This window comes from Heterocephalus glaber, unplaced genomic scaffold, assembly GCF_053883595.1.
Source record: "Heterocephalus glaber isolate CG9 unplaced genomic scaffold, H.glaber_assembly_v1.0 deba00000592, whole genome shotgun sequence".
NCBI classification, from domain to species: domain Eukaryota; kingdom Metazoa; phylum Chordata; class Mammalia; order Rodentia; family Bathyergidae; genus Heterocephalus; species Heterocephalus glaber.
This window is the reverse complement of record NW_028258150.1, coordinates 235,111-261,473: the sequence shown is the minus strand read 5'-3', so window position 1 is coordinate 261,473 and position 26,363 is coordinate 235,111. Positions and strand designations below refer to the sequence as shown.

The 26,363-nt window shown below is 43.1% G+C and overlaps 2 protein-coding genes and 1 pseudogene across 2 annotated transcripts; 2 read left to right on the top strand and 1 right to left on the bottom strand.

The window, feature by feature from the left end:
* The first annotated feature begins 3,726 nt into the window (after window positions 1-3,726).
* On the top strand, window positions 3,727-6,314 carry LOC101725054 (olfactory receptor 4X1). Its single transcript, XM_004852602.3, has one exon. It carries the CDS (start codon window positions 4,464-4,466, stop codon window positions 5,391-5,393), a length of 930 nt encoding a protein of 309 aa, XP_004852659.2. The 5' UTR covers window positions 3,727-4,463; the 3' UTR covers window positions 5,394-6,314.
* Window positions 6,315-10,959: 4,645 nt separating this feature from the next.
* Window positions 10,960-12,196, bottom strand: LOC101725288 (cyclin-I-like; annotated as a pseudogene).
* Window positions 12,197-23,553: 11,357 nt separating this feature from the next.
* On the top strand, window positions 23,554-24,510 carry LOC101724681 (olfactory receptor 4C3D). The gene has a single exon (XM_004852601.3). It carries the CDS (start codon window positions 23,554-23,556, stop codon window positions 24,508-24,510), a length of 957 nt encoding a protein of 318 aa, XP_004852658.3.
* The last annotated feature ends 1,853 nt before the right edge of the window (window positions 24,511-26,363 follow it).

Here is a 26,363-nt window from a genome sequence, read left to right as displayed (position 1 = left end):
ATTTGCAAAGATTAGTATGTCATCCATATAATGTGTTAAATATACAGTAGGGAATAATTTACGAGTAGCTTGAAGAGCCTGTGCTACAAAAAGCTGACACAATGTGGGGCTGTTAGCCATTCCTTGAGGCAACACAGTCCACTGAAAGCGCTCATTGGTTCTTTAAAATTTGTGCTAGGTACCGAAAAGGCAAATCGAGGTCGGTCACTTGGCCACAAAGGAATGTTAAAGAAGCAGTCTTTTAAATCTATAATTATAAGCGGCCACTTCTGGGGGATTGCCACTGGGTTCGGTAAGCCAGGTTGCAGTGCCCCCATTGGAATGAGGCTTGCATTAACTGCACGTAAGTCCTGAAGCAAACGCCATTTGCCTGACCTTTTAGGAATAACAAAGATAGGTGTGTTCCAAGGGCTCACAGATGGTTCCAAATGCCCCTTGTTAACTTGCTCTAATATGAGTTGTTGTAGAATGGTTAGTTTCTCCTGTGGTAGGGGCCATTGATTAACCCAAATGGGATCATTTGATTTCCATTGTAAAGGCAAGGCTGCCTTGGGTGGAGAAACTTCCTCAATAGCCCCAACTAAAAATTTTGATCATATCCAATTCCAAAGCGATTATTTTTTTGTTTCTGTTCTATAGGCTGTGTTGTTCCCTGAAGTTGCTTGCCCAATCCTTTTCCTGGTTCATATCCCATTTTAGACATCATCTGTTGGCCCGGTGAAGTTTCAGGTGGCAAAGTAGTCACTACAATTCTCCATTCTTCCAACAAGTCTCTGCCCCATAAGTTTACAGGTATGGGAGCTATGTAAGGACAAATATATCCCAATTGACCATCAGGCCCTTCATAAGGCAGAGGAATGGAGCTTTGTAAAACTTGATGGGGGGTGCCGAGGCCTACCAGAGATGTTTTAGTTGGTTTTTTCCCCCAAGGTGATGGCCAAAAACATGTGCCGATCACAGACACATCCGCGCCTGTGTCTATCAATCCTGTAAAGAATTTGCCATTCAATTTAATTTTGCACATGGGGCGGTTTTTGGAAATCTCTTGGGTGAAATAAATTTCTTCTTGAGGAATTTCTGGCTGAGGACCCTCTTGGGAATTTTTAACGCTAACATTATATAATTGTGGTCTAGGCAAGAGCAACAATTGTGCAATATAATCTCCTTGTTCTATTACCCAAAGTCCTATGGAGCTAACAGGAACACACAATTCCGAGGTACAATCAGAATCAACAATAGCTGGAATAACAGTAATGCCTTTCAAAGTTAGAGAGAATTTTCCAAGTATCAAGTCAATGGTTCCGGGGGATGGGGGTCCATGAATTCCTGTGGGGACAGATACCGGAGTCTCACCTCCCAGCAGGTGAACTCTCTGAGCAGCAGAAAGATCTATTCCTGAGCTTCCCAGTGTTTCCCTGAGGAGGGAAGAAATGTCCCTCCGGACACCCATGTTGTCTGATTTTGTACTTGTGCACGGGTCTGAACTGGGTACCGCTGACTCAGGGGGACTGGGGCCCCCTGGCCCTGATCCCCTATTGTTTCCCGAGCCTGGGGAAGGGCTCGATTTCTGTTTCCCGGCAGCAGTGCACCATCCCTATCATATTTGGAGCGGCAATCTTTAGCCCAGTGAATGCCTTTTCAGCATCGAGGGCAAAGGCCAGGCGGTACCTTGTTTTCTCTGGATGCCTGACTCAGTGGCCCTGGTTCAGCTTGTAAAGCCACTTTTATTTTACAGTTTTTTCTGAGATGCCCCATTTCTCCACAATTAAAACATTTTAAATCACTGTGTGAACCTCGTAAATGTTGGGAGATGGCTTGAGCCATCAGAGCTGAACTGTATAAAGGAGACCCAATATTTTGGCATGCCTTAATATAGGCTTCAAGATCTTTAGAGGAGCGAACAGGATTTATTGCCTGTTTGCAATCCATATTAGCATTTTCATAGGCTAATTGTAAGATCAGGATGTCTGCTGCCTGGGAATTAGAAATCTGTCTCCTAACAGTTTGTTGTAATCTTGCTACAAATTCTGTGTAAGTCTCCATCGGCCCTTGCATGATTTGAGTAAAAGATTTCATCGGCGCACCCTCAACTGGCACAGAAGCCCAAGCCCTCCACAGGAGGTCCTCTAGCTGATGGAAGAGTAACGCTGGGCAACAGGCCTGCCTGCTTAAATCCGAAAAGTCACCTGTGCCCAATAACATGTCCATAGTAACTTCTCTAGACTGAGCATCTCCCTGAGCATTTTTATGAGCCTGTTCCCTGATTAAAGAACGAAGTTCCACCTCAAAGTGGCGATACTGAGCTGGGGATAGGCACGTTTTTGCAAGATGAAAAACATCATGAGGAACCAGAGAATAAGTCTGAAGTACATTGTCCAACAAACCTACTGTATAGGGGCTTTGGACACCATTCGTTAGCATGCTCTGCCTGAGGTCCTTTAGAATATTAAAATCAAATGAGGCATGAACATACATGTCCACCTCTGAGTTGTCAGGATCAGGCAAAATTGAGACAGGAAAGCACAAAGGGTCTCCCATTGCCTTGCCTGATGTCACAGCCTTTTGCAAGGCACAGCGATAGGGAGTGGCCCCAGAAGAGGGCTTTACAAGAGGGGCAGCTAGACCTCTGCGAGATGGCTGAGGGGCTAGAGAGTTAGGGTCTTCCTCAGCACGCTGTGGCGGTGGAGCAGAAGCCGCAGTGAGATGAAAGCAAACCGGAGAAGAAGCCGAACAAGCGGAAACCTGGACAGAAGGGTTGGTGGGGGGAGGGGTAGCCAAGGTTTCCTGAACTGACTGAGAGAATTTGAGAGCAGAGTGGACTAAGGCCCAAGTGGGGAGTGTTCGGGCGGAGAGACGATCACCCCTTCGCTGAGCCTCACAGAGAACGGTACCTACACGTTCCCATGTTATTAAGTTAGTTGTCCCTTCCTGGGGAAAGGATGGGACATATATTTGCATGTCTTTTACCAAATCTATCACAGCACCCTTAGGTACTGGGTACATAGCTTGTTTTAATAGCGACTTAAGTAATTTGGCAAAGTTACACTGTTCTGTTGACAGAGACTGACCCATAGTTATAAATCAGCAAAGATAGAAAATTACCCCCAGCTGGACACACTTACCACCAGTGTCCCTCGTCCTAGTCCGGAAATCATCCTGGGAGATCCGTGTGCTGTCTCTCTTACTCCAAGTTTGTCTCACAGGCGAGTTCACCCCTGGATCCGATTCATATCCACGTTGGGCGCCAAATGTAGGGGACAGGGGAAGGGGACGTTACCAGAACCTCTGCAGTTAGTCCTGGTCTCCTGCGAGCCATGGCAGCACACGGCGAATTACAAGAAAGGTAGAAAAATGAGACCGAGAAGAAGCTGAGCTTTGGGTCTGATCAGTGCTGCTCTGGGCAGCAAAGACAAAGCCCCCAGCTTACCACACCTTTTATTCAGTACATCGGGAGAAACAAATGTAACAAATGACTTGCAGAGAGTTCAATAGTTCACATTAGGATAAACAAGATGTAACGGAAGGCTTGCAGAGAGTTCAGTACATCTCCGGCAAACAAGATGTTAATCAGTCCAAGAACAATGAGGAACTGAGCAGATGTTTGTTCTCCCAGGATGTTTCTTGTCCTGGAGAATCACAGCATCACTGGATCACTTAAGTCTCAGTTGTGACCGGAGGCCAAACTGGAGTTAGTCTGTAGCTGGGCTGTAGGCAAGAGAACTAGGCTAACCAAATGATTTATCCCTAGAATTATGTAGCATTGCTCCCAACACCATGCTCTGCCTGTCTCTTGCACCAAGAGCTCCATAATGAATCCCCACAACACACATCAGGAGCAGGGTGGTAAGGCTGACAGAGACATACTCAATTATTCTCCTCTAGTTTACAATTCGTTCCTAACACTTGTGAGGTTAGGAGCCTGATTAGCTTAATAGGATGCAGATATGGAGTGGAGGAATTCTATCACTCACTGTAAAAATACTGGCTCCATGTTCTGTATCAGGCAAGACTGATTAGAAACTGCTATTATGTAGTTGATACAAGTTTTTCTTCATTAGTAAGAGATGTAGTGTAGCCACCTCCATTTTGAGAAATACAGAGCTTGTTGAAAAGGAGCCGTAGGGGCAAGTGAGCAAAGCTCTCTGAGGAGCATAAGATGTGCTCTTATTTTTGTTGTGAGGATGAAATCAGCTACTGCCTGTGTCTGGATTGGAGAAAACACTTCAGGGTGGCATTGAAGCAAAGCCAAGTCCACTCTGGGCATTGTATCAAGCAGCAGATAGATAACCACTGTTTTGTCTCTTGTCTCACGGAGTCTGCACTTTGGGGAAACCCAAGGCAGAGAGTGAATCCAAGAGGAAGCAGAATGACAACAGATCTCCAGGCCTGAGAAGGATACTCGTGATTACTGAGGAGACTTCTGACTTCTGTGATTCTGGGCTGTAGACCCTGCACTTTAGAACATGGTGGCCAGAGGCAACGTGACTGAAATCATTTTCTTGGGATTTTCCCAGAAGGAGAATGTGCAGAAGGCCCTTTGTGTGATGTTTCTCCTCCTGTACGTGGCTGTTGTGCTGGGCAATGGCTTCGTCGTGGTGACCATCATGGCCAGCAAAGGGCTAGCCTCCCCCATGTACTTCTTCCTCGGTTTCTTGTCCCTGGTGGAGCTCTGTTACTGCTCAGTCACAGCCCCTAAGCTCATCTCTGACAGTTTCACCCGGAAGAGAGTCATTTCCCTCCAGGGCTGCATCACACAGATCTTCTTCCTCCACTTCCTTGGTGGCACTGAGATCTTTCTTCTGACGGTGATGGCCTACGACCGCTACGTGGCCATCTGCAGGCCCCTGCACTACGTCAGCGTCATGAACCAGCGGGCCTGTGGGCTCTTGGTGGGCGCTGCCTGGGGAGGGGGCTTGCTGCATTCTGCGGGGCAGACCTTCCTCATTTTCCAGCTGTCCTTCTGTAGCCCCAACGTCATCGACCACTACTTCTGTGACGTGCACCCTGTGCTGAAGCTGGCCTGTTTTGACACCTTCCTCCCCAGCCTGCTGATCATCCTCAACGGCGGCTCCATCTCGGTGGTCAGCTTCGTGGTGCTGCTGGCCTCCTACGCGGTCATCCTGCGCTCCCTGAGGAGCTGCACTTCCACCGGGCGGAGCAAGGCCCTTTCCACCTGTGCCTCTCACCTGGCAGTTGTGGGCCTCTTCTTCATCCCCTGCTCCTTTGTCTACTTGAGGCCCTGCGTCTCCCTCCCTGCACACAAGATAGTGGCTGTGTTTTACACGGTGGTCACACCCCTCTTAAATCCTGTCATCTACTCCTTCAGGAACGCGGAGATGAAAAATGCCATGCGGAGACTCATGCGGACGAAAGCCGTTGGGGAAGAGAAGTAGATGACCCACTCGGGCAAAACGGAGAGTCAGGATGGGGAGCAGGGGCACCTAAGAACGCACGCAGCCCATTCCTTACCTTGGTCAGTCACCCACTTTATTGACATTTCAGCCCCTCAGCATTATGGACCTGGACAAGACGGATGGGGTCTCTAGGCTGGAGTAAGAGGTGTCTTCAAGTGTGGCAGTGGCCTTGAGGCAGGTTGGCTGGTCCAGGGGGGATGAACCTCTCCAGAAAACTAGGGTGGCTGGGGATGGTGCAGAGGGAAGGGAGGAGGGAGTTGCTTTAGGGACACCGTGGTCTGGTGTGCTCTTGGTTCAGAGAGCCTGAGTCTTTGGTCTGGAGACGCGGCAGGGCAGTGAGGGACACAGTGGTCGCTGACTTGACCGGAAGGCTTGGCCAGCTGGGTTCTGGGGCAGGCCAGGAGGACTTAGAGGGGTTCAGACCTCAGCCAGAAGATGCAGGCTCCAGGGGGAGTTCACGCAGGCTCATGCTAGTGCAGACTCGGGGGTCTAAAGAACCAAATGGAACCACAAATTGATTTTAAGAGATTGGACAGCATCAGACAGGGAGACAGTGCTGCCCACCTTGTGGGAAGGAGTTTCATTTCCTGTGTATCATTAACTTTCCCCAGTACTGGAGGTTGACCCCAGTGCCTTTGCACTGCATCCCTGGGCCTGACCTTCCCTCCCCTCCCCTCCTGTGCCCCCCAGTCTTTTCTCCTGTCCTCTCCTGTCCCCTCCTCTTCTGCCCCTTCACTGATTTTGACATAGGATCTCTCTAAGTAGCTGAGTTGCCCAGGCTGGCCTTGACATTGGAATCCTCCTGCCTCAGCCTCCCAAAGTGCTGGGATTACAGGTGTGCACCACCACACCCAGCTCATTATCATTTTGCTCTGTCAAATTTTCCTCTGTTCACACTTGTTTGCCTTTCATTTGCTCCTGGTTTCCCTTCTTAAGCCCCTGGTTTTGAGTCCTTAGTTTTGCAGCCCCAGCAGCCTCTTGGCTTCTTCCACTTTGCAGGTGCTCAGCAAAGCCCTGGGGCCTCCCCCCCAGACACCACCACGCTGTCCCACCTGCTGCCCCAGACCCCGCTCCTCCCACCCTTCATCTGAGAGCTGCCTGCCGACTGGGATGTGTGCAGTTTCACTGCTCTTGCTCCCTCACTGTTGTCCTTTGTATTTGAACCATCTTTTAGTTATCTGAGTCTCATTTCCAGCAGCCACCAGAACACGAGACTGTACCCCCAAATCTGATCCCAAAACCTGCCCCTTGCTCTCAGCAGATTCCCTTCCTTCTGCAAGCTTCCAGATCAATTCCTTTAAACAATTCTCTGATTTCTTCATGCACGTACTAAAATAGTCTTCAATCACTCCCCATTACTTTCTGAATCAGCTATGAGCCCCTGACAGACAGGAAGTACCCTCAAGATGCGACCCTCTCTTCCTGTCTGCCTTTAACCTCAGTTGCACTCTGTTAGTTCCCAGCAGCCCCCTGGGCCTTGCGCCTGTGCCATGTTCCTCATCCCCCCTGCACACTTCCCGCCCGCTCTCCACCGCCCATCCAAAAGCCTCTGCCTCCAGGAAGCTTCCACGATTGTCCTCTCCAGATGTGCCTTTTCATTTTATGAACTCATACAGCGCTCTGAATCCTCTAAGGCCATCACTACCTTTATTTTAGGGCTTCTTCTTCTCCCCCTGGACTTTGACTCCTCCAGGATGGGCCCTGAATGTCACACACCTTTGTGCCTTTCTCTGAATGTGTGGTCCCCTCGCCCCCAGGCTGTGACTTACCAGAAAGCCAGGCTCCTGACTTCTTGCATCTGGCTAATGACTAGCTCAATATCTCACACGCAGCATGCATTCAATAAATATTTATTGAATAAAGAAACAAAGAATGACCTGTCCTCTGTACCTCAGCAAGAGTGAACTCTTGAGATCTCTCCCCAAAATGTATTCTCCCAGCGGCCCTCTGTCTCATTTGGTAGCAGGTCTGAAGTCTCAACCTAAAACCTCGGGGTCATCCCTCCGTCCACTTCCCCTCATATCTCGCGTCTGCTCTGCTAAGAACTCCTCTTGCTGTTACCTGCACAATGGAAGCTGGTGGTACTGGTGCTCCACCTCTCCACAGCTGCCACAGTTGCCCCTCCTTTGTTCCTGGCTGGTCTCCCCCCAGCCCTAGCCCCATCTGATCCATCCCCAGAGGCTCTCTGTGAGCCCTGCAGCAGCACCAGCATCCCTCGAGGAAAAGCCAGAGTCTTCAGCCCACACACAGCGTCTTGCTTGCTGGGATCCCTTTGCTCTCCAGCCTCCTCTCCTCCCCGCTCCTCCTCCATCCACTCTTTCCCTAGCACTGTGGCCTCCTTCATGTTTGTTTAACCCTAAGGCCTTCTGCCACCTTGGCGCCTTGGCCCTGGAACACAATTCCCCTTGATATCTATTGGCCGACTTCCTCATTGTCCTGAGGCTTTGTGTAAAAATCACTTCTATATTTAGGGCAATTTGACCGTGTGTTTAAAGTTGTAGCCTTTCAGGGCCCCCAGTCTCCCTTGCCCTGCTCTGCTTTTTCTTAGTTTTGTAGTACATAGCACCTTTATACATGTGGTTTGGTTAACTTGTCAAGTACTCATGAGCTCCATGAGGCAGTCTCCATGTTTTTGTTCTCAGAGGCATTTCCCATGTCTGAACATTTCCTGGCACATTGTAGGTGCTCAATTAGTCTCTCTCCTCCTACTTTTTCTTCCTCTCTCTCTCTTTCTCTCTTTCTTTTTTCTTTTTGCAGTACTAGGAATTGAACCATGGAACCCAGGGTCTTCATGCTGAGTTACATCCCCAGCCCTTCTTTTAATTTTTTGCTTTGAGACAGGGTCCAGCCCAGTTGCTAACCTTCAATTTGTGACTCTCTTGTCTCAGCCTTTCAGAGTACAGGGATTACACTCAAGCTCATCATGCCCAGCTAGTATTTCTTATTAAATGAATGAATGAATAAATAAATTATAGTTAAAAGAGATACAAAGTAATGACAAAGTTTAAGAACACGATGGTGAAACTCTAATATATTTGGAACTGATTCCTAAGAAAAAAGCTATTAAAATTATCTTTGAAACCACTCTTGAAGCTAATTTATTGGTAAAAATGTTTCAATTGCAGGCCTGTGGAAATAATAACTCAGTGTTGAGTCATAAGTTCAGTGCATTTTTCTCTCCTTTTAGAATATGTAAAGAGTTTTCTCTAGTGATTTTAACTGAAGTACTTGCTTTTAATAGAGTCAGTTAAAATTTAGGATTCATGGATAGATTTTTGGAATAAAAACAATAAATATGGAAAATATTGCACAGACAATCAATTAGTTATGTGATGCAAGAAAAGAGGATTAGGAAAGACTAAAGCACATTTCTCTACCATTACTCCATCAGCTTAAAAAAATTTAGAGCTCTCTGGTAATTTCTTACTTCTTCCTCTTTGATTAAAACAACCTGAACTGGGGCCGGGGATTTAGCTCAGTGTTTCCGGCCCCTGCCTTGCAAGTGCAAGGACCTGAGTTTGATCCCCGGTACCAAAACAAAACAAAAACAACCCAAACTGTGGGCAGCTACATTTCCTCCCCCAGTCATTTTTCTTTATGTAGAGACAATAGCATGCACACACTTTGAAACTTTTCTGTTCGTAGCATAAAAGAGAGAATCCTACGGGATATGCGAGCCCATTCTGCTGTCACAGTGACAGCACAAAGCTCAGCAACTCTCCCTTCGATGGCCGGGGTTTGTGTGTCTTTTTCCAGCAGGAGTGAGTAGGTTTGCTGTGTTTCTCTTACTGCTGGGTGTTTAAGATGTTATAGTGTTTTACACTTGAAAAGAATAAATATTTGCTGTATTGATTACTTAGTAGTTTCACTTCGAGATTATGGAACAGTATGCTAAAGTCTTTTGTTTAAAAGCAAAGAATTTTGATAAAATGCTGACATCTGGTCCTGTTATCTTGATGCATCTTCCATCCCGAGGCAGTACCAAGTGGACTGGTGTGAAGAGAGTAAGGAACAACATTATCAGGCCATGGGTTTGAACTGGAAGCCATTCATACTTGATTTTAGGGCTTGGTATATTTTGGTTTTAAGATAAAATGGGAAAAAATGACAGAAGTGGTCCCTATGCATTTATTTTCATGAATATCTGTAATTTTATGGGCATGCCTAACAAGGAACCATGTTCTAACTGGCAATTAGGGTTTATTTTAGATATAGGAGTGTAGCTTTATTACAGATGGATTTTATCTACGGACACTGTGTTGTGATCAACTTTGTATAGTCACGTGTATTAAAATTCTGTGCACTAAATGTTTTGCCCTTCTTTGCTATTATATGCTCATGGCATTTATCAGCACTATTCTTATTGACTCAGGTAAATGGCTAAGTTAGTGAAAATTATTTCCTATTTTCTGCCTAAGTAAATTTGTTTTCTAGTATTTCATTAATTTATTTTTGGCTCCCTTTTCTTTCTTTCTTTTTTTTTTGAGGACAACATTTTATTGCTACCAGAGGTTTTTATCATCGGTACATGGTTCTGACTGCAATACCTTCTTCAAACTGCAAAGGGAGCTCAGGATCCATGTCATTAAGGGAATTCTAGACAAGTTATGAGACAGGGAATAATTTTTACCAGAAAATCCTAACAGCTTAATGTAAAATGAGGGTTCTGAATTACATGTTACAGACTCAAATCAGAGCTGCCCCAACATCTAGACAGACTCCTACTGATTACCAATGAGTGAAAACAGATCAGTTACAAAAATTTAATGATGTTACAGATAGGTTTCTTTGGTGAGCTCCTGGATATATTAACTTTGTCACAAATTCTTTCATACAAATGTCAAAAATGATTTCAACAGATCTATGTGTTCTAGTTACATGCCCTTTTAAAGTTTAAGATAAAGCAGTAATTTTGTTTTTAAACTCTAAAAATTGAAATGAGAAACAAAATCCATGTGGTAATGTGAGAACTTTGTCTATTATCACCGCTGATTCATCTGGATAATTCCAAAGTACACTTTCCACACTAACTGGAATCTAAACCATGGATTAAATACGGCAGTCACACTAACTTTGCTTAAAAAAACAAAAAAACTTGGGTAGGTTCCCTATTCAGTGGAAATCAGAGAACATAGATCAACAGGCATAAAATTTGTTAAGAATTCAATGAAGAAGCAAGCAAAAGCAAGAGGAAAATAAATCAGGATGCTGGGGAAATGAGTTGATAGCTGTGAATTTTGGAATTTTTTTCCAAATATTGTAATTTTTTGACATGGGGCAAGCTACATTTTAGCAAAGAAAAGAACAGAACTGACATACTATAAAGAAATTTACTTTTAAAAAATGTTTTGGTAGGTATTTTTTGGCCTTTAAACAACGCTGAATTATAATTAACCGCACAAGTAAATGAGGGTGTGTTTTTTTTTCTGGCTCACTTCAAATCAACCTGATAAGGTATACATCCCTCCATAGCCTTTCCTAGTTTTATAGATTGTTCCCAAAGTAGCCAACCTTAGTTTGCACTGGAAGGTAACACATATTGGAACTACATGACAGAAACGGGCTGCAAAGGTGGACAAGGGCAAGCATGTCCCTCTTGTCTTGATAAATCAGTGCCACACACAGAAGCCACATTTTGTGCAGCATTATCTTCATTATAGAGCTGCTTGATTCCATCATAGAAGTCATCCACTTCCATTTCCTCCACTTTACGTTTAGCAGAGGTGTGCTTGCACCCACTGGCAGCTGGGAGATGATGGCAGAAGGCTGCTGGACCTCTGGCTGCACTTCTGGCTTGCTGTTGTCCTTGGAGAAATCTGGGCCTGAGACAAAGGAGGGATGTAATCTGAACGCTCCTTTGTCACAGGTACCAGGGTGTGCTTGAGACATAAATGGAATTGAGAGGCAGGGAAGACTGCAGAGTAGAAAGGTGATGAGCCACAAGCTCCCGACTGTGGATCAACTGGGAGCTATTCATCTGTGCTTTCTGGAGCAGTTCAATTGTAAGAGGAAGCCAATCAGGCATGAGTTTCTCCATTTCCAAGCTAACCATGGCCAGAGCAAGCATGGATCCTTTGAACTGCAGAAGTTGGTTGCAGGCCATACAGTGAAGTGGCTGTTTGGTAAGGACTGCCAAACGTTGAGACGGCTCAATTTGCGCAAACTGAAAAGTAACTGAGGCCTAGTTGACACTGAAATGGTGTGGAAAATGTGAAGAAAATCCAATGGTGTCGCCGTGTGAAAATCCCAATTCAATTTATCCAGCATAATTCTCTCCATTCTCAAAATTTCAGAAGAGGAACATCCACAGAAAGTGTCTCTTGCCAATACCTTCAGTACTGGAATTTTCTCATCCTCTTCAACAGTCTTGGCAGCTAGGACAAAGCAGTTAATTGCAATACAACTCAAGTATTTTGGCTGGGCCTTTACAGCAGCTAAAAGCCTGTCCAAAAGACTGCTAGGCAGAGCAAATGCTTCTGGGTAGAGGTTGAATTGGTGCTTGAGCTTGGCCAGCCACTGAATTACTTCATCTTTCTGGGATGGAGAAACACTGATTTGTAGGTATTTGCGGCACATTCTCCTTCCACATCTGGGCTTCCCTAGAGATTGCCTTTTCCATTAAGAAAGACGATCTCTGGTTTTCCAAAGGTCCTGGAAACTTCACCATATCCTTTGGGTCTGCCTGCCACCCTGCTTGATGTAACTACCTCCTCCCCTTCGTCGGCGTCGTCCTCCTCCTCCCTGGCGGAGCTGTAGGCCTCCCAGGGGTGACGCAGGGGCATCCGGGGTCACCTCCTCCTTCCCTCCGTGCGCTGCAGCGGGGCACGAGGATCAACCACCTGACCGGCTGAGGAGGGAGAAGGCGGCCGGGCCAGGGTGGTCAGCGACTCAGTTCTATGACGACCCCGGGCCTGAGGCCTCCGCCCCTGGTGCCCCGGTGAGGAGGGGACAGGGGAGAGGCAGGGGTGAGACCAGCTCGGCCCCTGCCCAGGGGAAGCGCCTCGGTCCACCCGCCCGTGGGAAGGCTGGAGGGGGGAATGGCTCCCATGTCTGTAGAACAAAAACAGTTACTGTATTTGTGTGGCTTTCACTTGATTTTGTTGCTAAAAAAAGACTTGTAATTTTTACTTAAAATAATCAGTACCTTAGTTTTTTAATGTAACCAATTCAAACACTTTAAGCAATAATGCCAATCTTGTGAAATTTCAGTTGAACACGTTGGCCCTAAAATTTTTGCAAAAAAAAAAATGACAGTAACTTGTATATATATAGGGCTTTACAACTGTGCATCATATTTCACTGAGCCAGTATTTATTTATTTATTTATTTATTTTGTATTAAATTCTTTTATTGGTACATTGTAGGTATACAACACAATTACATTTCTCATTGGGAATTGTACCTTTATATAATGTATCTTGGTTCTTATTTTTTCCCCATTCCTAGCCCTCCCTTCACCCCCTCCACCCTTCCCTATTTACAAAGACTTTATTTCCATTTTTTCCATTTCTCATCATTTTTTCCTTTCCCTTCTTTCCTTTCCCCTGTGCCTCCCACTACCCCTACCCCTTTGGACCTTTTCTTCCTATTTTACATTATCGATAATTCATTCTAATCATTGGTACATTTTAGGTATACAATATAATGACATTCATCATTGGAAATTTGCACCTTTACATAGTCTCTCTTGGTTGTTTTTCACCCTTGCCCCGCCCTCCCTTCAACCCCTCCAGCCCTCCCTATTTACAAAAATTTTGTTCCTATTTTTCCATTTTCTCATATTAATGCCATTCCCTTCCATCCTTTCCCTTAGCCCTCCCACTTCCTTCCCCTTTGCCCCTTTTCTTCCTATTTCACATGACCTATTATACATTTAGTCCTTATTTACACTTACAGTTTCTCACACCAGAGAAACTATTTGGTATTTACACATCTGTGTCCTATTTATTTCACTTAAGAGTATCACCTCAATGTGCATCCACTTAGCTATAAATGTCTCTAATTTCTCATTTTTTATGGCTGAGTAGTACTCCATTTTATAAAAAAACCACATTTTCTTTATCCAGTCTCCAGTTGATGGGCATTTGGGCTGTTTCCAAGTTTTAGCTATTACAAACTGTGCTGCTATGAACATGGGTGCACATATATCACTGTGGTATGATTCTTTTAATTCTTTGGGGAAGATCCCCAGCAGTGGAATAGCAGGGTCAAATGGGATTTCCAGTCCTAGTTCTTTGAGGTATCTCCATACTGATTTCCACAGTGCTTGGAGCAGTCTACACTCCCACCAGCAGTGGAGAAGGGTTCTTCTTTCCCCACAGCCCCACCAGCATTTGGTATTGGTTGATTTCATGATAGCAGCCATTCTTTCTGGAGTGAAGTGGAATCTCAGTGTTGTTTTCATTTGCATCTCTCGAATGACCAGTGACGTTGAACATTTTCTCATGTATTTATTTGCTATTTCTACTTCTTTGTCTGAGAAATGTCTGTTCATTTCAGATGCCCATTTTTGGATCGGGTCTTTAAATTTGGGAGGTCTGATCTTTTTAAGTTCTTTAGAGATTTGAGATAGTAGACCTTTGTCTGAGGAAGAGCAGGTGAAGATTTTTTCCCACATTGTGGGTTGTCTCTTCACACTGCTGGTGGTTTCTCTTGCTGTGCAGAAGCTTTTTAATAAGAAGAGATCCCATTTGTTGATTGTTTGTGCTAGTTCACGGGCAACTGAGGTTTTGTTCATAAAATCTTTTCCTACACCCATGTCTTCAAGGGTTCTACCTAACCTCTGTTCCAACTGGTTCAGAGTTTCTATTTTAATATTTAGATCTTTAATTCATTTTGATTTTAGTTTAGTGCATGGTGAGAGATACAGGTCTAGTTTTAATCTTTGGCAAGTTGAAGCCCAATTTTTCCAGCACCATTTATTAAAGAGGCTATCTTTCCTCCAGTGAGGGTGTTTGGCTCCTTTATCGAAGATGAGATGGCTGAGTGTGTCTGGCGTTGTTTCTGCATCTTCTAATCTGTTCCACTGGTCCTCAAGCCTGTTTCTTTGCCAGTACTATGCTGTTTTTATCACCATAGCTTTGTAGTATAGTTGCAGGTTGGGGATTGGGATACCCTCTGCCATGTCTCTGTTACCTAGAATTGCTTTTGCTATTCTGGGTCTCTTCTTATTCCAAATGAATTTTTGGATTGTTTTCTCGAGGTCTATGAAGTATGCTGCTGGGATCTCAATTGGAATTGCATTAAATCTATATAGCAGTTTTGGAAGTATGGCCATTTTCACTATATTAATCCTTCCTACCTAGGAGCAGGGGAAGTCTGTCCATTTTCTGATATCATCTTCAATCTCTCTTTTCAGAGTGCCATAGTTTTCAGAGAAGAGGTCTTTGATTTCTTTCGTTAGGATGATTCCTAGGTATTTCAGTTTTCTGGGTGCTATTGTGAAAGGAATTATTTGCCCTATTTCTCTCTCAGTCAGTCTGTCATTGGTGTAGAGGAAAGCTATTGATTTTTGTGTGTTGACCTTGTAACCAGCTACTTGACTGAATTTGGTTATTAAGTCGAGAAGACTTTTGGTGGAGTTCTTGGGGTCTTCTGTATAGAGTATCATGTCATCTGCAAATAATGACAATTTGACTTCTTCATTTCCTATCTTTATTCCTTTTATTTCTTTCTCTTGTCTGATTGCCGGGGCTAATGTTTCCAGAACTATATTGAACAAGAGTGGTGATAGTGGACATCTTTGTCTTGTTCCTGATTTTAGTGGGAAGGATTTCAGTTTTTGACCATTTAGTATGATATTGGCTGTTGGTTTTTCATAGATGGTTTCTATCATTTTGTGGTAGAGACCATCTATTCCAATTTTTTGTAGGGTTTTTATCATAAATGCATGTTGGATTTTGTCAAATGCTTTTTCTGCATCTATGGAGAAAATCATATGGTTTTTGTCCTTGGCTCTATTGATATAGTGTATTACATTAATTGATTTTCGTATATTGAACCATCCCTGCATCCCTGGGATGAATCCCACTTGATCAGGGTGTATGATCTTGATGATCTTCTGCATTCTGTTTGCCAGTATCTTATTAAGGATTTTTGCATCTATGTTCATTAGTGAGATTAGCCTATAGTTCTCTTTTTCAGTTGGGTCTTTCTCTGCTTTGGGGATCAAGGTGATGCTTGCTTCCAGGAATGAATTTGGGAGTATTGCTTCCCTTTCAATTTCATTGAAGAGTTTAAACAGTAGTAGCAGCAGTTCCTCTCTAAATGTCTTGTAGAATTCAGCAGTGAAGCCATCGGGGCCCGGGCTTTCCTTAGGTGATAAGTTTTTAATTATGTTTTCAATTTCATTGGTTGATATTGGGTTGTTCAGAATATTCAGGTCTTCTTCATTCAACTTTGGAAATTCATATGTATCTAGGAATCTGTCCATTTCTTCTGTGTTGTCCATCTTATTGGTGTATAGGTTCTGGAAGTAGGTACTGATGATCATCTGGATTTCTGCTGGGTCTGTTGTAGTTTCACCCTTTTCATTGCTAATTGCATGGATTTGGGCCTTTTCTTTCCTTTTTCTGACAAGGTTGACTAAAGGTTTATCAATTTTGTTGATTCTTTCAAAGAACCAACTCTTGGCTTCATTGATTTTTTTGTATCATTCTCTTAGTCTCCATTGCATTCGTTTCTCCTCTGATCTTTATAATTTCTTCCCTTGTATGAGCTTTGGGGTTGTCTTGCTCTTCTTTTTCTAGAAGCTTGAGGTTCAGCATCAGGTGTTTAATTGGGCTCATTCTGTTTTCCTAATATGCATATTCACTGCTATAAATTTCCCTCGTAAGACTGCTTTCATTGTGTCCCATAGATTCCGATATGTTGTATTGTCATTGTCATTTAATTGAAGGAATTGTCTGATTTCTTCTTTAATTTCCTCTGTGTCCCATTGGTTATTCAGAAGTGTGTTGTTCAATTTCCATGTGTTTATGAAATTTTTTGAGTTTCTTTTGCTATGGATCTCCAACTTCATCACGCTATGGTCTGATAATACACAGGGGATAACTTCAATTCCTTTGCACTTACTTAAACATGTTCTATGTGTGAGTATGTGGTCTATTTTGGAGAGTGACCCATGTGCAGCTGAGAAAAATGTGTATTCTGATTTTGTGGGGTGGAAGACTCTGTAAACATCTGTTCAGTTCATTTGTTCAAGAGTTCGATTGAGTTCTAGTATTTCATTACTTATTTTTAGTCTAGTTGATCTATCTATTTGTGACAGTGGGGTGTTGAGGTCCCCCACTACCATTGTATTAGTGCATATATGACTTTTCATGTCCATTAGTATTTGTTTTATATAGTTGGGTGCACAAGTGTTTGGTGCATAGATATTTATGATTGTCATCTCTTCCTCTTGGATTCTTCCCTTTACAAGGATGTAGTGTCCTTCTTCATCTCTCTTAATCAGTGTTGGTTTGAAATCTACTTGATCTGCAAAGAGGATAGCCACTCCTGCTATTTTGGGGGTTCCCATTGCATGGAGTATTGTTTTCCACCCTTTAACTTTCAGTCTATGAGTTTCCTTTTGAATTAAGTGTGCTTCTTGTATGCAGCATATTGTTGGGTTTTGCTTCTTGACCCATTCTGCCAGTCTATTTCTTTTGATTGGTGAATTGAGACCATTCACGTTGATGGTTACAACTGAAATGTATTGACTTATCATTGCCATGACTTTTTCTTTTTGTTGGGTTCTCCCCCTTTACATTTAATTTCTTGTCATGCCAGATGGATTCATTCTGCTTTGCTTCCTGGGGTTGTGATCCTCAATGTCTGTTCCTAGGCTATTGTGTAAAATTCTTTGGAGTGCTGGTTTGATATTCACGAAGTTCCTAAGGTGCTCTTTGTCATGAAAGTATCTTATTTCTCCATCCATTTTGAAAGATAGTTTTGCAGGGTGCATCAATCTGGGTTGGAGGCTGTTTTCTTTTAGGGCTTGGAATATGTCAGTCCAAGCTCTTCTTGACTTGATGGTTTGTGTTGAGAAGTCTGCTGTGATTGTGATGGGCTTTCCTTTGTATGTGATTTGTTTCTTTTCTCTGACTGCTTGGAGAACTTTGTTCTTCTGTTGTGTTTCTGGAATCTTAACAATTATATGCCTATGTGTAGATTTTTTTTGATCAAGGCTATTTGGAGTCCTATATGGCTCACTTATCTGTATGTCAAGCTCTTTTCCCCTGCTTGGGAAGTTTTCTGCCATTATTTCTGTGAAGAGATTTTTATATGTCTTCGCCACTCTCTCCTGTTTCTTCATTGAGCCCAATCAGTCTTATGTTATTCTTTTTTGCATCATCTAGCAGCTGCTGGATTGATTTCTCATGTTCCCTCATAATTTTGAAGCAATTTTTCTTTTCCTGGTTACTAATTGCAATCTTATCTTCTATATCTGAAATTCTGTCCTCACACTGGCTCATTCTGCTGTGTAGACTTTCAATGGAGTTTTTCATGTCCTGGAAATCTATTTGCATCTGTTTTATGGATTCCATTTGTTTCTTATGTTGGGATTCCATCATGTTCCTCAGCTCCTCTCTAGATTTATTAATCATGTCTTGCACTAAGGGCACAATTTCTCCTGTTATCTCAGAAATTATTTCTGATTTCATTTTTTCCAGATCCGCTTTTGTTGCCAGTTCAGTGGGTCCAGGTGGTTGAGTATCAGAGGGTTCCATCTCATTTCCCTTTGGGGTTGCTGTAGGTGATCTGGAAGTCTGGTTTTGAGACTTATTTATGTGTTTTCTCATTTCAACTGGGGCAGGGGGCTGTTAGCGCCTGCACGGATTACCTCCTCTGAGCTGGGTGAGGTGGGACAGGGGCCAGGAGCAGCGGTAGGGATGGTGACCCAAAAGCCCTTTCCTGTGGGCTGGGAGCAGCGGGAGGGATGGTGGCCCGGAAGCCCCTTCCTCTGGGCCAGGAACAGTGGGACGATGGCTCAGAATCCCCTACCTATGGGCCGGGAACAGTGGGACTCAGTACCTTGGTCTGGTGGTCTGGTGTCCTCTGCACCTTGGTAATGTGGAATCAGGTGGCTGCCTGTCTGCAGTGGGGTGATTCGGCGTCTTCCGCGGGACTGGGGACCTCGGTAGGGTGTGGGCAGACCTGCCTGTCTGCAGCGGGCTCTGAGCCAGTATTTATTGAGCTCTAATATGTGCCAGACATAGGCTAACCTCATTGCGCATGTTAGGTCAACAAGAACTTTGGGGAGAAGTGGCATATTCATTCAACAGAATACTGTACAGTATTAAAAATGATGAACTATGTCATGCCACAATGTGGATGCCCCTTTGAAATATAATATTGAGCAGAAGACTATGGATGAGTGACACTGCTTTGATAAAATCAGAAACAAGATGTAAAAGTAAACAATATTTTGGTCATGAATGCCTTTGCACTCATTACAATTATTTTCATGGAGTAAGAAAGTTGAGGCAGAGAAATGGGATAGAGAATAATTGCACAGATACAAATGATTAAGAATGTTTTAGTTACTATGTTGGCGAGTAGGTTTGTGAGTGATAGCTTAACGATTATATTTTATAACACACACATTGCACGCATGTGGCTTCAGTTTACCTACCCTTCCCAGTACCCAGTGGGCCTCCACTTTCTATGGTTTTTCAACACCCTCACACTCAGCTGACATCCACCTTGGCTTGTGGCATGGCTGGTGGGCCCTGATATTGGAATTGGCAAGTTCCTTGTGATGATCATACTTCCTTTCTGACCCTTGAGTCATGCAATTCAGTCAAGGGTCCACACGCTGAAGGGAAGGAGGAGGATGCAGTGGATCAGAGAGGTGGTGATGAGGCTGGCTGCACACAGTCAGGGAATAGTAACATGGGTGATAATAACGATGACATGATGTGAACAGCAGTGGTAGTGATGGCAAATACCTCCACACCAGTCACCCTGATGCCGGACACTGCTCTAAGCCCCTTGAATAGATGGGCTCATTTTATCTTCCTCGTGACCTTAAGTGGTGGACACCTTTTTTGCAGAAAAGGGAGGCACAGAAGGTCACAAGTTAAATAATTTATTTGATGAGAAAAGACCAGAAGAGAAAACTGAGTGGGAGGGAATTTCTGCAGACACCCAGGGCTGAAAGTGGAGCTGCTTTATTTGGGTGGTAAAGAGTGACCCTGGTCGACTGAAACCTGGGGGCCACACATTCTGTGTTTGCGAGAGACCTTGTCCAGCTCTCTGAGCCCTGGTCCCACTCAGGAGACTTGGTGGCCTCTGAGGCAGGGTGTCAGAGGACCATGATTGTTTACAGTACTGGTCCAGGGCCAACGTCTTCCAGCATGGGAGGTGGAGGGGGTTGTTTCCTTACAGGAGCTGGCTAGCCTGCTCAGGCACACATGGAAGACAACTTCAGTTTGCTTCAACTGTCAAAGCAGAAAGGATGATGGGGTCAGATATTTAGTGACTTCATTCAAGAGTCCAGACAGCAGGCGTCAGAGCTGGGATCAGCCAGGGGACAGAGCACCCTTCTCCCCTCTCCCCTTCTTCCTTCTTCTGGCTCCAGGGAGCCAACCAGTCAGGGAGAAGGATGTGGACCAGGTGAGTTCGATGGTTCGGTGGTTACAGCAGCTTGCTGGGAATCACCCTTATAAGCAGAATCCAAATTTCACCTATTTCCGAAAATTTCAACCTTTCAGACTTTTTCCTAGAGAAAATGTCTAAACAAGGGAATAAAACTGTACGTTATTAAAGTCTTTCAACCTGGCTGCACAAGGAAGTTTCCTATCATTGTTCATATCTTTTTTTGTTAAATTCAAATTTTCTCCTGTTTCCTGCATGGAAAGGCAAGAAATACTCTGCTGGGCTCTTTGTGACTCCAAGTTTATTTTTCCCTGTGCTGAAATTTGACTAAAGTTTCCCAAATCATATTTTAAACTTGACAAAAGGATCTGAAGCGAGGAAGGAGACACACAAATAGTAACACATGAAAATTTACATTTTCCCCCTAGAGTCATCTGGTGTCCAGAGTTTGTTCATATATTATATTTCCTCATGTGATTTTTTCAACATCTCCAGAGTCAGGTAGAGTAAGTTGTGATGTCTTTAGTTTATGAGCGAAGAAGCTGAGGTTAAGGCGGTTGAATGGAGGAGTTGGAACTTCCATGGTTTGTTGTTTTCTTCAGATCTCAGGGTAGCTCCTGAGCTCTGAGAGCTGCCAGACCCAGCCACTGAATGTCCAATCGACATATTAGTCTTCTGCCAGATATCTTTGGTTTTGTCAGAATATAAGTACACAGTCGATGCAAACTTTTATTAAGGCCTTTCCTAAAAAGATTCAGCTTTTTAAAAATAGGAAAAATATATTTAGCTATCTTACTTGGGAGGAGTAACAGATTTATGTGGCAATTCCATAGCACTTTCTTCCGAGATTTTGTAAGCATTCTGGTGAAAGCCATCCTTTTCTTACTCTTTCTTTCTTTCTTTCTTTTTTTCTTTCTTTCTTTCTTTCTTTCTTTCTTTCTTTCTTTCTTTCTTTCTTTCTTTCTTTCTTTCTTTCTTTCTTTCTTTCTTTCTTTCCTTTCTTCTCTCAATTGTTAAGATCATGATTGAGGGCTGGAAGCATCAGCAATGTTGTCAGGGTCTTTGAGATTACTGAGCCTTAATCACCAGCTTTGGAAATCAGGACTGGGAGCTTAGAGGCAGAGGAGAGCATTTCAGAACTTGCAGTGAAGGAGATGTAAAGTTAGGGGCTGGGATGGCTGGGACATGTGGTGGGACACAGGGTGAAGGAAGAGGAGGCCTGGAAGAAGGGCCAAGTGGTGGTGAGGGACACAGACAAGAGTTGAGCATGGACGTGCAGCATGACACCTAGAGGCCCTGGTGGTTAGGAAGCTGAGTTTAGCATTTGTGAGTGTATTCAGAATGTTTCCACTCTTTGCCTCCATTTGATCTTAGCCAAAAGGCTGAGAAGCGATTCCACTCTTTGCCTCCAGGTTGGGGTGGACTCTGCCTCATGCTCATTCCATTTCTTGACCAAATTTTGAACACAGCACTAAGCACCACATTTTCTGTATGAATAGGACCAACTAATTTCATTCTACGGTTTCCCTAGCAGTGGGCCTGAGACACATGGTGAATGAATCAATGAATGAGTCAATGGAGGGTCTAAGACTTTCCCACACATCAACTCTATTGTAATCTGTTTTTACTTTATTCTAGGAAGCGTTCTTTGCTGATCCACTTACAGCGTGGTACTTCTTCAGCCTGAGAGGTGATTAGAAATGGACCAGGGTGGTGAAGGCCACTAGCAGGTACCAGAGACCCCTGCAGTTAGGTTCCAGTGCCCTGCCTAGTAGACGACTCAGGCCTGAGAAATAAATACACTGAGCACAGAACTAGGAGAGAGAAAGCAGGGTGCCAGGATGATCAGTGCCAGTGCAACACACACAGGCACTGGCCAGTCCCAGGCACTGACTTTTATTGGCAATCAACTGGGGTAAAGGCGAGCTATGTGCAGTTTCTATGGAAATTAATGTAAACAAAGCTCATAAAGGACAAGACAAAGCACTCTCGAATTAGGAAAAGAATAGACAAAATCTATGATTGTAATTAAAATATTATCCTTCTAGTCAGAAGGTTTTAGTTGTGGGAACACAATTTGAGTGCGAGTTACTCTGACCTTGGCGCGTAGGCTTCAGCCAGACTCACTTCTATAAACAATCCAGTTGTGGGGTTAACTCTTCACAGCTTGCTTTGGGCATAATCGATACTATAGTCCCCTGCAATCAGGGTATCTTAGAACAGACTCAAATGCTCCTCTGCTGGGTTAAAATCATAGTATTTTCTGTTTCTGAAATCAAACTATTCATGCAACCACTCATTTGGGTTAGAATGCCAGAAGTTTGCTCTTGTTTTTGCCCCAAGCCTAAGACCTTTCTACAACAAAACCCAAAAGGGCAGCTGAACATAAGCACCAGTATTTCTCCATGTGAGAAATATTGAAAGAGGTCAGGAGTAGTGGCTTATTTTGCCAATTGACCTAAATTTAGGGCTGAGAAGGGTGTTGAAGGCATGGCTGCTGCTGAGAAAAGGTTTTGGAATATTTGAGACTAAATAGAAGAATACATGAGTAAATGTTAAGGCCAATTTTGGAATTATGAGATGGACTAGTAAAGGGAGAGGTCAGGGTGACTGCCTTATTTTTGGTGAATGGGGAGTGAAGGAAATATAAAAAAAGGAGCAAGTACCAATGGAGTAAGATGAGGAGTTCAGTTCTGAGGAGACTCTCAATGGACTCAGAAGTGCAACTGGGAGTTGGAACTATCCCTCTAAAAAGAAGCAATTGTAGGGAATATTTGAGGAAATTATTTTCCTATAACTAGTTATTTTTAATGAGAAGTATATAATTAAAAATCACTCTAGCTGACAAATAATAATTATGTACATTTGTGGTATACCAAGTGATGATTTTTCCCATTTATAAATTGTTCAGAATTTTTTGATTAACACATAATAATAATTATATATATAAATGGGGTAGAGTGTGATATTTCAAGATAGGTCAACAGCATGCATTGATTAAAAAAAAAGAGTAATTGACATTTCCCATGCCTTATCATTTCTTTATGTTTGGAACTGTCAAGTTTTCCTCTTCTAGATCTTCATAAAACGTACAATAGACTATCATTAACTATAGTTTCTGAACTGTGCTGCAGAATATCATCACAAAAACTCTACAAAGATATTTTCCATCTGAGAAAAATGAATTTTAAAAATTCTTTTGTAGAACTACATACTATTCCATAGCTTGCTAATTCATTTCCTTATAAAACTGATTCTTATTTTTTAAAAAATTGATTCTTATTTTTCAAACAGCAAGAGATGCAATATTGCAAGGGTTATTTATTTTGTCCCTTACTGAACTCCGCTCTCAATCAAAATTACTAATTAGAAATGCAAAAACACGATAACATCAGCAGCAGGTCCTTGCTTAGGGATTCAGGGTGTAGGTTAATCATATCCCAACAACAGTGATCTGCCACAGTTTCTTGAAATGTCATAGTAACAAAACTATGTCTCCTTGAAAGACATAGTAACAAAAATGTCTTGGTGTATCTCTTACTACAGCTCAGGATTCATGGATAGTCCAAGAAATATCACAGAGTTTCTCATGCTGGGACTGTCACAAAATCCCGAGGTACAAAGAGTTTTATTTGTGCTCTTTCTTTGTGTCTACCTCATCTCTGTTGGGGGCAACCTATTTATCATGATCACTATTATCTTCAGCCCCAGACTGGGCTCCCCTATGTACTTTTTCCTCTCATATTTGTCCTTCATTGATACTTGCTATTCATCATGTATGACCCCCAAACTCATTGCTGGCTCACTGTATGAGGGGAGAGCCATGTCTTTTGAGGGCTGCCTGGCCCAGTTCTTTGTTGCTCATTTACTGGGAGGAACTGAGATCATTCTGCTCACGGTGATGGCCTATGACCGCTATGTGGCTATCTGCAGGCCCCTGCACTACACGACCATCATGACCAGGACCCTCTGTGCCGTGCTGGTGGCACTGGCTTGGCTGGGGGGCTTCTTGCACTCGTTGGTTCAGCTCCTCCTGGCCCTTTGCTTGCCCTTCTGTGGGCCCAATGTGATCGACCACTTTGTCTGTGACTTGTACCCTCTGCTGGAGCTGGCCTGCACTGACACCCACGTCACGGGCCTGTTGGTGGTGGCCAACAGCGGTGTGATCTGCCTGCTGAACTTCCTGCTGCTGGCTGCCTCCTACGTTGTCATCCTGAAGTCCTTGAGGTCCCGCAGTACAGAGGGGAGATGCAAAGCCCTCTCCACCTGCGGGGCCCACTTCACAGTGGTGGCCTTGTTCTTTGTGCCCTGTATATTTATTTACATGCGTCCATCATCTACTTTAGCCATAGACAAAATAGTGGCGGTGTTTTATTGTATTTTGACACCCATGTTCAATCCCCTTATTTATACCCTGAGAAATTCAGAGGTGAAAAATGCCATGAAGAATCTCTGGGAAAAAATGAGCAGTTGTGGATGGAGGACACAAGGTACAATGGGGGAGAAGGGGTAAGTCACCCACTGAGAATTCATATTGTCACAGTGAGACCCAAGAGGTTGCCACCCATTTTAAAATAAAACTGATTTGAATATTTGAGTTTGTGCATAATCTGTGTTCAAAATTACTGAGCAGGTGAGTGACTACAGGGCAGTTCAGTTTTTTCTTAACAGCTTAAATTACAGAGCATGGAAGAATATCCTCTTCCTTCCTCACCTGCGTTAAAGAGAAAAATCTTTTAACTGAGTATGGTGGTACATGCTGTAATCCTAACTACCCAGGAGGCTGACGCATCAGGATCCCAGATTCAAGGCCAGCCTGGGGAACTTAGTTGAGAAAAAAGGGGAGAAAATGAAAATAAATGAAGGAGAAAATGGGAAAAAATGGAGAAAATGAGGTTAGGAATGACAGAGCTCAAATCACTATGGAACTGGCTTACACTAAAATCAACATGAGCATGACTTTATACAAGAAACTGTAATACACTGTGAAATTCTGCAATAACTGTTCACAGAGTCGGTACAGGTCCTCCCCTCCTCCAGTAAATGATTGGACATTGACTTAGACTTAGGCATTGTGCTCAACATTAGAAAACAAGATCACATACTATCTCCACAAGAAATGGATGTTGTTTTCTTTTAAAAAACGGTGAAGCAGTTATTCATAAAAGCTGGTCTATTCACCGGCGTGGAGCTAGAATTTATATACAGATCTTTGTTGCCTTCAAGTTTGATTTTGCCCAAATGCACAAAGCCTCACAATTTTCTGGTTTTCCTCCATGTGGTTTTATATTGTTTATATTTTTTCCTTGTCAGTTTCCCTTCCTCAACAGCATAATTTTCAATCTCTGACAGGCAATTGTCCAAAATTATTTCAAGTCCAGGCTCGTCATCAAAGAAGACCATCAAGAAGGCTTTGATTCTCCCAATCCACTTGGTAAAATGTGTGTCCCTAGCTTCTTGCCAACTTCAGGTACCTTTGCCTTCTATTTTATGTCTCATTGTAATTTGGAGCTTTTGAGTTCTCTGATCCGCTTCCCCAAGTATTCAACTTGAGGGCGGAATTGTGTTGATTTCATGGTGAAAGATGTTGTTTTCTTTTTAAATGTTCCTTTGGCAAGGATAATGATACAGACACAAGGCACAAAGCCTCGTTAGGTACAGAGATATTGCATACATTAGTTCAAATCAATGCCATTTCCTGTGCAGTAATTTTCCTAGTTTCACTACATCATAGCTATACTGTTTCATATATAATGCAGTAAGCTAGTTATACATTTCTTTCCAATTTCATATCCCACGGTACACTGATTTTAGGTTGGTTTTTTTTTGAGACAAGGTCTCAAAAACCTGGGCTGGCCTTGAACTCATAGCGATCCTCCTACTTCACCTTCCCAAGCGCTGGGAGGACAGGCATGAGCTACCACATCTGGCTCTACAGCAACTTATTAATCAACTTAAAAGGTGATATTTATTTTATATCTATTTTCTGACATAGAAAGTGTTTGCCATGTAGTATAGAATTTCAAAAGCAGGTTGCAAAATGGAAAATGAAATAACACTGATAGAAACTGTGTACTTTATTCTGTGTGTGTATAGGGGTGGAGAGGAATTTGGAAGTGAGTTTATCAAAATGGTAGCAGTATGTCACTCTGATCAGATTTTATTTTACTCAATGAATTTAAATTTATACATTTTGTGAAATTTTTCATTTATAATTAGCTGTATATTATTTTTCCAAAACAAAATCATGTAAAATCAGAAAGCACAACAATTCATGAATAAACTTTTTTTTTTCATGAGTAAACTTTTAAAAATAAAAGCCCAAACACTCTTCTAGATTCTGGGGACACAGCACTGAATATAATC